Raw genomic sequence first — 13,931 nt, forward strand, 5'->3', positions numbered from 1 at the left:
CTGTCCCTAATAACTTATTTTAGAAAGCAAAGCAATTTATTGATTTTTCTTTTAATTCTTTTCTTTTTCTTTAAATATGACTTACATCCCCCAAATATCCTTTATAACAAAGAATTTAGGAAAGAAAGAAAAGTTCATCAAAACTACTAACACATCAACCAAGTCTAACATTGTAAGTAATGATCCACACTCATTATCCACAACTGCTAGGAAGGGAATTATGTTCTCAGGTCTCTTCCTTGGGACTAAGCTTGGCCATTATAATTTCACAGCATTTAATTTCCATCATTAAGTTGTTCTTTTTTTTCCCTATTTAATCCTTATAATTATGATTCAGTCAATCATGATATGTATACAGTATTACATGTATATGTGTATAGTATACGTACATGTGTATAGTATATGCACATATACCTATAAGGAAAATAACTTGCCTTTGTTTTGCATATACAAATATTTCATATAGATATATGCATAGAGATCACATAGATATATATGCATATGCAAAATAAACACAAATTATTTGGTGGAAAAGACATTAAAAGAGGAGGAGAAAATTTTGTGTTTTGTAAGTGATAAACAGCAAGAAGGCTAGTTAGGCTAAGTTACAGGGTATGAAATGAAGTAATGTACAATAATCCTGAAAAGTAAGGACAGAAACAGATAAGGAAGAGTTTTAAATGTCAAACAAAGGAGTTTATATTTAATTCATAAGATAATTATGGATTCACTAGAATGTTTTCTAGTTTCTTATATTATTTTGCATCAGTTCACAAAAATCTTATGATTTTCCACATTTCATGTTAATCCTTTCTTACAATGAGTACCTCACATTTCCCATTACATGTCTTACTTAGATATTCCCCAATCTAAAGGCATCTCCTCCAGTTCCTTGCTCCTTAAAAAAAAAAAATCAATTTTGGTGTGTATGAGCCTTATCATGGTATATGACTAGCAGTAGGATCTCTGAACCAAGGGCATTTTAACATCTTTTTAGCATAATTCCAAATTGCTTTCCATAATGGTTGAAATAATTCACTGCTCTACCAGCACAGCTTCAGTATTTGACATCAATAGATAGTATCCACTAATTCTCCAAGACCTCAAATATATTTCATAGCCAAACCAACACCAATCTGAGGGGTTCTGGAAGGGAATAAAAAATTATTCCTGAAGATAGGAATAATCCCAGAGATAACAGAGACAAACAGAGCCAGAAGGGAAGGAGAAACTAGAAGAGAACCAGTGTTAGAAAAAGCATTTGCTCTCAAATTGTAGCTACTTAGAAGGCACTACACCTTCAGAGTGTTTAGGAGATCACGAGTTGGGGATTTGTCTCCCGAAGTGCTCCCAATATGCAGCATGTTCAGCCAGCAGTGGGACCAGACTCAGTAATTAGTGGCATTCAGTGGGAAGGACTCACAGAGAAGACAAAGTGATTTCTAACTTGGACAAGGAGAAGAAATCACAGCTCCGACAGTCAGAATCAGACTCCATATATTTTCCTTCTATCTCATATGGGGATGTCGGGAGAGGAAAAGAAAAGAAAAAGGGAGTCTGGATATGGCAGCTGAGGGCAGAAGGACCATTCCTGTGTGGCAGGTAGATGGCACCAGGCTTAGCATCAGGGCAAGCGGGCATGAGAACCTTTCTGGAGCAGCTGTGCTGGGCACCCTGGGACAAACTTGCCTCTATTTCTTTCCCGTACTATTTCCCAGGGTCCAAATAAGCATCTTGAACTCACACCTCCTAGGGCTGGGAAGACCCCTTTAAATCTTGGCTCCGTGCCTCCCTCTCCATGTGACTCCTTTAACTGAAGGCTGATTCTGAGTCCCTCGCAGTAGAATCTGGATTACCAGCCAAACACTCCGACCCTCTCAGGCTCTGGCCCAGCCCCTCCACGCCCGATGGCGTGGCCCATTTACCGGCTTGTTCGGAGATGGCCCTGCCCGCGATCCTATTGGCTGCTCTTCCCGGACCAGGGAAATCTCGGGCAGTATAATTAATGAGGGATTAATGAGATTTCCAAAGTCAACAGGAAAAATCGATGCGCCGCTGGGACGGAGCCAGCGGGTGCGCAGTCCAGCCGAGGGAGAGGGTCCAGGGGCATAGGTCGGGGTAGCAGGGGAGGTAGAGACACACCTGGACCGAGCAGCCCAATTCTTTCCAGCTGGTTGTGAGTCCGCCGCGATGACAGCTCGAGTCTCAGGTAAGGCGGCTCGGGCGCCCGATACCCCCAGGCATCTCCCCACCACCCGCCATCTGCCCACGGCTGGTCCTAAATGGTCTCGAACCCCGAGTGTGGAGCAGGAACCTCGAAAGAAGGGTAAAGGACCTAAAAGGTAGGTTCGAGAATGGCCCCAGTCAGGCATGGGGCCAGGTGGGTTTTCTTCAGGATGCAGACGGAAAGAATCCAGAGGAGGAGAGAAGACAAGATCACGGAAAAGACCCTTCGCATCCGCTGCCCCGCGGATCCACCTCTCCCATCTAAGCCCCTGCCTAGCATTCCTCTCCTAAGTTCACGCAGTACCACCTTCCAGGCTGATTCTGGGTTTGAAGTCATCCAGAGAGCAGCCATACCTCGCCTGGGTCATCAGGAAATGTCCTTCTCTGTCCTTCAATCCCTAGGGCCTCCCCTTCCACCTCTGGAAGATGTGGGAAAAGAACTTTAACCCTCCACCCAGTCATCACTTGCGTCTCCAGGAATGGGGCTGGAACCCGGAGGAACACAAATTAGGGTCCATACGGAAGTCCAGGGGTGGAGTTAGAGAGGGAGTCGGGGTGGTTTTGAGCCTTTTGTTCTACATGTCCTTGGGAAACTCAAACCATCCATAACTCCAGGAGTCCCCTGATCACCTTTATGGCGACCATGTCCAGAGCTTCCCTGTCTGCATTCTCCCTTCTCCATCCCCCTCCCTAATAGCTCCCTGGATTTCTATCATCCGCCTCTAAACCAAAACTACAAACCAGTTTAACTTCTAGTCCCTCCCTCCTCTTGCAACATACATAGTAGTAAGCCAGAGCCGACACCTCATTTTTCTTCTGTTTAGTCCGAAAGCACCTTCCCACAGCTGCTCAGACCTCCTAGCTACAGCTTGGATTAGCTGAAAGGCTGCCATGTCTTAGGAATTGAAGACTCCTAGGTTTGGGGGGAGGGGTGCTTCCAACTTTACGGGGCCTCAACTCACTGCATCCCTGAGCCATAAGAGTGGAAAAAAGCAGCTAATCTCCACCCCAATCCCCCCATTTCCCTGACAACTAGAGAAAACAACAGGGAGAGAATCTTAGTTCCTTACCTCCTGCCATCTCCCCTATGCTGGTTTATAAATCCTTCCTTCAAGGATAGCACTCTAAATTGCATGTTCCAATATTCATCTCTCTCCACCATCCCTAATTCCCACACCCTCCAAAGAAAGCATCCTTCCAAGGAGAAGTTGACTGTTTTGGAAGAAATGAAGAAAATACTAGAGTGAATATCACTGTACTCACGCACTTAGGTATGGAAGCCCAGGAGAAAAAGATAAGGACCGTTATTGAGGGTCTACTCAGGGCTAGGACAGCATTGACAGGTTGAAGTCAAACATGGTGGAATCTTTCGGCAAGTCAATTTTGCAATCCTGGGTCTCAGTTTCCTCATATGTAAAACAAGGGGTTTGGTTCTCTAAGGTCACTTCCAACCGTAGATTCTATAAATACTGATCAGGGACCTTTCTGGAGAGGGCTACTCTCCAGAAGTAAGGTGCTTAAAAAGCGGCAAGAAGATGATAAAAATGAGGAGAAAAGAAAACCTAACAGCTTTAAAGAGGGCAAGTTTATTTTAAAATCTAAATGCATAGGAAGAGTGCAGACAACTGGATAACTTAAACAGATGTAAGTTGTAAGTTAAAAAAACAACAACAACAACAACAGATTAACCTTGGCAGTGGTAAAATTTTGGAGTTGCTATGTTTATCTCCTTCTGGGTTATTATAAGTAGGGAAGTCTTTAAGGTTCTGGAGATAGCTCAGATCCAAGATTAAGCGGGAATGATGGGGTGAGAGAAGGCAGAGGAAGAAAAAGAGAGAGAGCTGTATTGCTTAGTTTGAGAGAGGGGGAGGAGAAGGGTGAAAAAGGAAGGGAGAGAATTGGCTTGGAACTGGAGGAGGAGAAAGGAGAGGAAGGGACAGAGCAGAAGTAGGACTTAGGTTTGAATACCTTGGGAATACCTCCCCTTGGGGGAAGGGGAACATCTCAAGGAATAACATAAAGAAATGGTAGAAACTTAGGGAAGAGAATATTCATTTCAGGCATTTCATTTTCAAAGAGGACCATGACATAATATGCACGTGAATTGGATTTAAGTGAGGGAGGCTGTACCAGGTGACCTTCCTCACTTTCTGCTCCAGAGCCATCTGGGTTCAGTGGCAAACTATAGATCATTACAACTCAAGATGGCCAGTCAGTAAAGCAGTCCAGTGCCAGATTGGGAATTCCCGATTTTCTAACTACGGGGGGGGGGGGGGGGGGGGAGGAAAGGGCTAGAATGGAGTCAGCTAGGATCAGAGCAGCAGAATGGGTAAAGCTGTTTCAGGCTATGGGAGAGAAGAAAGCGACAGTGGCTGTACTATCTGAAAGTTTAAAGAAACAATTAGTTAATGGATTGAGAGCTGAACCTGGAGTCAGAAAGTCCTAAATTCAAATCCAACTTTAGACCCTACTAGCTGTGATACTTAACCTGTCTGTGCCTCAGTTTCCCCATCTATAAAAAGAGGTGGGTTGGACTTGATAGCCTCAAGCTATATATCTGCTGGTATATAGTTATGTCTATGAGCTTTTGAAGAAATCAGTGGAATGGGGAGTAATATAGCAAGTAATCTGTTTTGGTTTGTTTTGTTTTGGTGAGGGACAATTGCAAAAGTGTCCTTCTCCCATTGGAAGATACCTGGTTAGGTTGGTAAAAGTTGGTTTCTGAGGTATCAGAGACTCGTGGAGGCAGCAGATGGGGAAAGAGAAATACATGACATAAGAAGGAGGAACTTCTCCTGCCTCCACCCTAGATAACAGCTACCTGACTCTGTGACCTCATTTGGGGTTTTCTTGGCAAAAATCCTGGAGCGGTTTGCCATTTCCTTCTTCAGATCATTTGACATATGAGGCAAACAGGGTTAAGTGAGTGGCCCGGGATCTGAGGTCTGAGGTCAGATTTGAACTCAGAAAGAGGAATCTGAATGCAAGTCGGTACTCTACTTACTCTTGTTCCCAGCTGCCCAGACCACTGTTGGGGACACATCTAAGGTTAAATTTAGCTTGTTATATTCCCTTAAAGCTCCATTGCCCCTTCCCTGCCCTCTCCAGACGCTCAGGAGAGCCCAGAAACTACAGCTAAGGAGAATGAGAAGGAACTGAGGGGCTCTGGCCCCAGAAGGGATAAATCATGGTTAGTGCGGCACTTCTCCCTGCTCCTTCGACGAGATCGACAAGCCCAGAAGGCCAGCCAGCTCTTTTCTGGGCTCCTGGCACTCAATGTGGTGTTCCTGGGGGGAGCCTTCATCTGCAGCATGATCTTCAACAATGTGGCCATCACCCTGGGAGACGTCTGGATCCTGCTGGCGGTGCTTAAAGTGCTGGCCCTGCTCTGGCTCCTTTTCTACGTGGCGGATACTGTCCGCCTGCCGCACGCTGTTCTCTACCGAGACCCCCATGCTGGGCCTGTCTGGGTTCGGGGTAAGTAAGCATGTGCGCCATTCTCGATCATCACCGGCAGAAAAACAGGGAGGCAGAACCCTGCTCCTGGGGACTAGGACCCGAGAAGAGGCAGGTGGGAGGCGGGGATGGGGGAAGAGCCTCCTGGGAAAGGGCTGAGAAGGTCCTGATCTTTCCACCCTGGCCAGGCTCCTGCTGTTGTTCGGCAGCTGCACCATCCTTCTCAATGTCTTCCGAATCGGCTACGTGGTCAGTCACATCCACTGCAAGTCTGAGGTGGAGCTCGTCTTCCCCATCATTGAGATCCTCTTCATCAGTCTCCAGGTGATGCTACCTTTCCACCCTGCCTCCAATATCATGCAAACAAATGCCCCCCCCACACTAACCTATCTAATATATTGGCCAAACACTCCTTCACGTGCATATATAGTACATGTTACACTTATATTCTTAGGTATAATATACTCATGCTCTCCTAGAGACACACACACACACACACTCTCTCTCTCTCTCTCTCTCTCTCTCTCTCTCTCTCTCTCTCTCTCTCTCTCTCTCCTATATGTACTCCCATCCCTTTGTAAAATAAATATAAATATACAAATAAATATAAAACCATACTGCCTTATAAATGCATAAGCTAAAAATACTCACTTTTACCAAAGTCTTAGTGCTGTCTTACGTTATTAAAGCTATTACAGCTTAACACAGCACTCAGGTACATACCTACAAAAGTATGAAATTGGGGCAGCTAGGGGACGCTGTGGATAGAGCACCAGCCCTGAATTCAGGAGGACCCGAGTTCAAATCTGGTCTCAGACACTTAACACTCCCTAGCTGTGTGACCTTGGGCAAGTCACTTAACCCCAGCCTCCAAAAAAAAAAAAAGTATGAAATTCATTCCTGCACACTCCCATAGACAGGGGCAGGGGCAGGAAGGGGGAGGAGGGAGTGCTGTGAATAGAGGCCTAGAACTTGGCATGTTCAGCATGGAGGACCCAAAAGTCTTAGGCATTCACCTTCCATTTCATTATTCACTTCCCCAGAGGCCTGTCTGGTAACTGGAATTAGGAAGTCCTGGGTTCTGATTCTGCTTCAGCCACTGGCTAGTTGTGTGAGCACTTAGTGCTCTCTCAGACTCAGTTTTCCTAACTATAAAATGGGGATAATGTAGCATCTACCTCACTGAATAGTTTGTAAAGATAAAATGAGATAATATATTAAAGGGGCTTTATAAATATTAAAAGCACTACATAAATTCCAGCTATTATTGTTTGCAAAGAATAGTGTTTCAGAGTACTGAATTCAAATCTGGCCCTCAGGCATTCACTAGCTGTATGATCTCAGGCTACTCTTTTAAACTCTGATTGTCTCAGTTTCCTCATCTGTAAAATGGGGATAATAATAGCCCCTATCTCCCAGAGTTGTTGTGAGGATCAAATAATATAATAATTATGAAGTGCTTAGCCCAGCATCTAGCACATAGTAAGTACCATATAAATGTTAGTTATTATTATTATTACTATACATTTGCTCTTACATAAACTAAATGTAGGCACCTTATAAACACACACAGCGACATGCACAGACTTAGATATATCCACATATACACCCACTAATTTGCACTCCCTTATTTCCAGCCTCTCCCCACTACCACAAGCGATGATCAGCTGAAGTCATTCTTCCTTTCAGACCTATGTGCTATGGAGCCACAGTAAAGACTGTGCTCAGGTCCAGATGAATCTCACCAGGTGAGAAGGGCTTCCCAGGCCCTTTCCATTCTTCCCTGAGCCTCTTGAGACCTTCCTTCCACATCTCGCTTTTCATCCCACACCTTAGAAACCTCAAAGATCTATCCTGATTCTAGAAATTGGGGGGTTCACTGGGAATGGCTTCAGTAGGTCTCTCCCTGGACATCCCCCACACTTGGGAGATATATATATATATATATATATATATATATATATATATATATATATATATATATATATATATATATATATGTATGTATGTATGTATGTATGTATCCTTTGTGGCCCCCACTCTGCATGACCAGTAAGAGCTCTTTGAGGGCATATGGAGAAAGCAATCAGGTAAGGAAAGGGAGTAGAGGATTCATCCGTCCTGGGGAAGAGTTATGGGATATCCTAGTATCGAGCTCAGAATCTGAGGAGTTGGGGTCAGGGATCAGGCTATCAAGTGTTTCTCCCCACCCAGATGCGGACTGATGCTAACTATGGCTACCAACCTGCTCCTTTGGGTCCTGGCAGTCACCAATGATTCCATGCATCGGGAGATCGAGGCAGAACTGGATGCCCTCATGGAAAAGCTCACAGGTATAAAGCAGCAGTAAGGGGTGGGGGAAAGAGCCCAGGACAAAGGGCCGAAGCCCACAAGCTCGCTGTTTTCTCAGGGAAACTTACTCCCTCTGAGGTTCAGTTTCCAAATTGATAGGATTGGAATAAGTGAGCTTTAAGTCTTCCAGTTCTATCATTCTCTGGTTCAAGGATGCTCACTTCCTTCTCTCTGGTTAGCCCTCATATCCTTGATACAACAACCCATGCCCACAGATCCACAAATGAATATGGTATAATAGATAAAGCAGGGGGGAGGGGAACTTCAGCAGTCTTAGAGACTAATATAATATTTTTATAGATGAGGAAAAGTGATTTGTCCACGCACATCATTCTGTGCTCACATAGATATGTTATTCTCATCAATATACTTTCATAGGGTATATAAAGTGATATGAATATCTGAAAAAAGTTAGATTTTTTTTCCTCAAAAAATTTTCCAGGCATCACCATGAATATATATATATATATATGTCTGCATGATATGTGTACTCTGGTATAAATATAAATATATGCACATGTGCATGCATATGTATACATACATATAAATATACATATCTATGTTGTGTGTAGATAGATAAACAAGACCTGGAAAGTCCACACTTCTACTTCCTCTCTGACACTCACCTGTCCTGAAGCCCTTGACATTCTCCACCTTCTCTTTCCTTACTTCCTTTGGGAGCTAATTTCTGCTAGACTATTTCTGAGAGGGACCTCATCCTAGAGGCATTTACATTGTCAAAGATTTTTGGAAACTAAAAAGCTTTCAGGGTTGAAATGAATTAATCTTTAATAGTAGTCTGAGAGACAAAGGAAAGAGATTTCAGAGAAAGAAGGGAAAAGAAGGAAATCAGCATTTATATAGCATCTACTCTAAACCAGAAACTATGCTAAAAGCTTTTAAAATATATTATCTCATTTGACCCTCACAAAGTTTTTCTTTTCTTTTTTTTTTTTTCCCCTGAGCCTGGGGTTAAGTGACTTGCCCAGGATCACACAGCTAGGAAGTGCTAAGTGTCTGAGACCAGATTTGAACCCGGGTCCTCCTGACTTCAGGGCTGGGGCTCTATCTACTATCACGCACACAAAGTTATTCTGAGGTAGACCTGTATTTATACCCTTTCACAGCTGAGAAAACTGAGGCAAACGGGGTTAAGTGATTTGCCCAGTCACCCAGTTAGTAAGCATCTAATGATAAATTTGAGTCAGGTCTTCCTGACCTGACTTTTTTTCACTTCACACCCAGAGGGTGGGCAGGGAGGATCTACATAGTGCCTCACCAGTCACTTCACACTCCAGGCTACAAATCTGAAACTTGCACAAACATACAAACACACATGTTTGCATGACATGATCCAACGCATGCTTCAGCTTCATACTTTTCACACATTCAAACTGCATAGCGCACTTATAAGGGCACATAAACCAATTAGGTAAAGTAAGATTTGTTGTCTTTCAGTCATGTCTGACTCTCTGTGACCTTATTTGGGGTTTTCATGGCAAAGATATTGAAGTCATTTGCGGTTTCCTTTTCCAACTTATTTTATAGATGAGGAAACTGAGGCAAACAGGGTTAAGTGTCTTGCCCATAATTACAAGACCAGTAAGTGCCTGAGGCTAGATTTGAACTCAGGAAGATGAATCATTCGGATTCATCCACTTTGCCACAAGATACCCTAAAACAAGGTATATAATGGAAATAATATGGAACTTGGTTTTTTTAAGTCAATCTGATTTTAAATATCTTTAAGGGAAAAAAAAAGCTTGAGATTGTACTAAACATTTTTGTAATATAAATTACCATCCTCTGATAAAACTTTTCTTTACCACATATATGACCTCCTAATGGAAATGGTATAAAACAAGACAGCAATTCCCCATAGCCAAATAGAGACTTTGAGGACACCTCACTCTCAAACCTTACTTAGAAGATCAGGGGAGAAGCTGTGGGATCGGATAGTATCTATGGCTGCCTGGAACTTTCTGTTGAATTAAGAAAAGGGATGGAATCAAGAGGATGTGACGGTGACGTCCTGCCTGTGCCTAGAGAGGCAAGGGGACAGTCAGCATCGGATCAGCCAACAAGCAGTTAGAACCATGTCACTGGCAGACAAGATGCTTATAATGTGACAGCCCAGTCCCATCAATAACAGTATGAAATGGAGAAGGGCACTGTCTCCCTCTACACGCTTTATGTGCTCAATGACCATTTCTGTGATGGTACAAAATTTCTGCATTTCTCCCACATTTTTACCAGGTTGTCTTAAAGCAAAATCCATCCGTGAATCCATGAAATGACCATTCTTTTTCACACACAGGGCACTTTTGCCTTGCTCGAATTTTGTCTCAGCCTTCCTTTCCTCTCTTACTAGCTTCCTGTGACTTTCTCTGCTCCCTTCCCTAGGCAATGAGACCAACACTTGCCTTTGCCTCAATACGACAATATGTGAAGTCTTTCAAAAGGGTTACTTGATGCTCTACCCCTTCAGCACCGAGTACAGCCTCATCTGCTGCTCTGTTCTCTACGTCATGTGGAAGAATGTTGGCCGAAAGCTGTCCCATCACATAACCGGGCCCGGCCGGCCCAACTTTCACCTCCACGGGGCCATCTTTGGTCCCTTATTGGGCTTCCTGGCTCTGGTGGCAGGGATCTGCGTCTTTGTCCTCTTCCAGATCCAGGCCAGCGGGCCCTCCATTGGTTACCAGTACTTCACCCTTTACTACAGCTTTTATGTGATTATCCTGCCTGTCATGGCTCTGGCGTGCTTGATGGGCACAATCATCCATGGACTGGAAGAGCGAGAAATGGACACAGTCAAGAACCCCACTAGAAGCCTGGATGTGGTGCTTCTTATGGGGGCTGCTCTGGGCCAGATCGGGATCTCCTATTTTTCCATCGTGGCGATTGTGGCCACCGACACCCAAAAGCTGCTCAACAGACTCATCCTGGCGTATTCAATCCTCATCATCATTCAGCACATCACCCAAAACCTCTTCATCATCGAGGGTCTTCACCGGCAGCCCCTCTGGGAGGGACCCATGCAGCCCCAGGGCGACAGCATCGAGGAGGGCCCGCCCGGCCTTCGCCGGGGATCCATGCTGGAGCTGGGCCAGGGCCTGCGTAGGGTATCCCTTGCCTACATCCACAATTACAGCCACCTCAACTGGAAACGCCAAGTTCTTAAGGAAATATCCATCTTCCTCATCATCTGCAACATCACAGTAAGTAGCTGGGGGGCTCTGGAATGGGGCTGATGGAGCCGGCTGGCTTAAGTAGGAGTGCTGGGCAAGGAAGAGGGGCTGGGAGGGGGTGGAGGGGCTCTGAGCTGTGAGCCCTGTCAGTCACCTGTCTCTCCCCTCCTCCCAGATGTGGATAATGCCAGCATTTGGCACACACCCGGAGTTTGAGAACGGACTGGAGAAAGATTTCTATGGCTACAGGACTTGGTTCACTATTGTCAACTTCGGTCTACCTCTGGGGGTCTTCTACCGCATGCACTCTGTTGGCGGGCTGGTAGAAGTCTACCTGGGGGCCTGACTCGAGGCAGCCTCCATCAAGACGGCCCAGTCACACCTGGAATTGTTCCTGCTTCTTTTCTCCACCTTGGTCCCGAGCCACACCGTTCCAGGACTAGGAGAAGACACCTGCCCCAGGCCTCTGCTCCATCTATAGCCGAGATCCAAGTATCCCCCATCTGAGCAAAGCCAGAGACTAACTAGAGTGAGTCCCTCAAAGCCTCACTGGTTCTCAGAACCATCCTCCTGGAGGCTTGGGGACACTTTGCCGTGTTTATACGTTTAGTGTAAATCACTGAGAACCCTAAATGGCACCGCCGGCAGTCCAGTTCTGGAACATTGGCTCTTTCTGGAGCCAGAGCCTGGGGTCTATATGGGAGTGGGAAGGACGTTTGTACCCACTTCCAGCAAATGTCTCGGCAGGCCAGGACTGCCTGCCTCCAGGTTCACTGTACTGCTCAGCCACTGCTCAGAGCCCTCTTCCCAAGCTAAGTCAGAGCAAACCATGATATTGGGGCCACTCCACCCACTTACTAATCCCTCCCTCTCTTCCACCAAGTCCCCCCCCCACACACACACACACCCTGACAGCTAACGAGCTCATTAATTAGCTGCCAAGCTATGTTGAACTCCTCTCTCTGGCTGCCATAAAATATGTTTGTTTGATTGATTATCTTCTCCTTTTATTATATTTGTTCCCAGGGGCCAGTCACTCAGCCTGGGGAGTGGAAGAAAGGACTTCCTTTCTTCTGCACTGGTGCTGGGCAGTGGGGAAGGGAGACACCCAGAGAATATTTTTCGCCCTGGTGTTATCCAGTGTACAGAAAGGATCGGTCCCCACCTAGTTCTGAGGGAAACAGCTAGGACCAGAAAGACGTCATCTCTGGGGGAGGGGGCTGGCCTTATCTCACAGAAGCCCCTTCTCACCAAGCGCTCCCAACCAAGGTAAGGGGGGGCAGCTCTTCTCTCTGGAGAGGCTCAGAACAATTATGGACCGGAAGGTTGTTAATGCAGGCCTACATGAGCTAACGTGGCGAGTTAAAAAGCACTGGTAAAAGGTGATAGAATTGGGTTCCATTTCTGGCATTGCCACTTAATATCTGTAGGACTCTTCCTCTCGGGATCGCCATTTCCTCACCTGTCAAATGGGGAAGAAAGTCTTGACTACGGCATACCACCCTGAATGTTCCCATTCGCATCTGCTCAAATAAAGGCAAGGCAGTACCAAGCCGATTGTATAGAAGACCACCTTAGAATTCTGGGTACTGGAGACATTTTCTTTAATTACCAGTGTGGTTCTAGGGTCCAAATCCTGCTTTTTCTGCTTACTACTTGTGTGAACTTGAACAGGTCACAACCTCCATGGACTTTGGTTTCCTCATTGACAAAATGAAGACCTTGGATAAATGGTCTCAAGCTCTAATATTCTGAGTCTTTGGGGAGGTAAAAGGATATTGGGGGTTGACTAGGAATCTGGGTGCGGTAGCTTTTTCTTTGGTAGCATTTGGCACTGAAATCAAAAGTTGTAATAATTCAGTTATTTTTCTGTTGTGTTCGACTTTTTGTCAACCCCATTTGGGATTTTCTTGGCCATTTCCTTCTCTTGATCATTTTACAGATAAGAAACTGAGGCAAACTGGGTTAAGTGTCTTGCCCAGGCTCCCATAGCTAGTAAGTGGTTAAGGCTAGATTTGAAGTCAAGACAAATCTTCCTGATCTCAACCTCAGAGGACTTGGGTTCAAATCCCAAGTCTGCCACTTAGCAGCTGTGGGTGTGACTTTGGCCAGGTCATTGGATTCATCACCTCTATGCACTGATGTAGGTACCTGATGCCTGGCACATAGTAGGAGCTTAATAAATGCTTATTGTCTGACTGCCTAACACTAGAACTGACCGGGCGTAAGGGCAGGCCTGTTTCCACATGCCCTTAGTAAGGAGAATTCAGGCATGGTTATACTGAAAGATTTCACCTTCTCTTTTCTGCCCATATAGCCAGAGACACAGAGTCAGAACTTACTCTCTGAATGTATTGAAAGATTTTAAAGATAAGGGTTCAAAAGTAGCCTGGAGAGAAGAACTAGGGGAGTAGTTCTTAATCCCATCGATGTCTGCTGAAGCCTATGGATTCTTTCTCAGAGGCGTTCACTCTTTTTCAATTATGTCTAACTTTTAGTGACCTACTTGGGGCATTCTTAGCAAAGATCCTGAAATGGTTTGCCATTTACTTCTTCAGCTCATTTTACAGATGAGGAAACGGAGGCAAACATGGTTCAGTGGCTTGTCCAGTCTGATTTGGGCTCACAAAGATGAGTCTTCCTGATTACAGACCCAATCTTCTATCCGCTGAGCCGCAGCTCTATCCACTGTTCTATGGAAATGGT

General features: G+C 45.1%; 1 protein-coding gene across 1 annotated transcript; it reads left to right on the plus strand.

Moving 5' to 3' along the window:
* Nucleotides 1–2,098: 2,098 nt before the first annotated feature.
* Nucleotides 2,099–11,655, plus strand: OTOP3 (otopetrin 3). Its single transcript, XM_074260726.1, has 7 exons — nucleotides 2,099–2,209; nucleotides 5,335–5,707; nucleotides 5,871–6,006; nucleotides 7,372–7,430; nucleotides 7,897–8,015; nucleotides 10,438–11,255; nucleotides 11,401–11,655. Exons 1-7 carry the CDS (start codon nucleotides 2,191–2,193, stop codon nucleotides 11,569–11,571), a joined length of 1,695 nt encoding a protein of 564 aa, XP_074116827.1. The 5' UTR covers nucleotides 2,099–2,190; the 3' UTR covers nucleotides 11,572–11,655.
* The last annotated feature ends 2,276 nt before the right edge of the window (nucleotides 11,656–13,931 follow it).

Source organism: Sminthopsis crassicaudata, chromosome 4, assembly GCF_048593235.1.
Source record: "Sminthopsis crassicaudata isolate SCR6 chromosome 4, ASM4859323v1, whole genome shotgun sequence".
NCBI classification, from domain to species: domain Eukaryota; kingdom Metazoa; phylum Chordata; class Mammalia; order Dasyuromorphia; family Dasyuridae; genus Sminthopsis; species Sminthopsis crassicaudata.

Coding starts and splice junctions, on each gene's coding strand:
- OTOP3 (XM_074260726.1), top strand. Junction 7,431..7,896: donor GTCCAGATGAATCTCACCAG/GTGAGAAGGGCT, acceptor CTCCCCACCCAG/ATGCGGACTGATGCTAACTA. Junction 8,016..10,437: donor CCTCATGGAAAAGCTCACAG/GTATAAAGCAGC, acceptor TCCCTTCCCTAG/GCAATGAGACCAACACTTGC.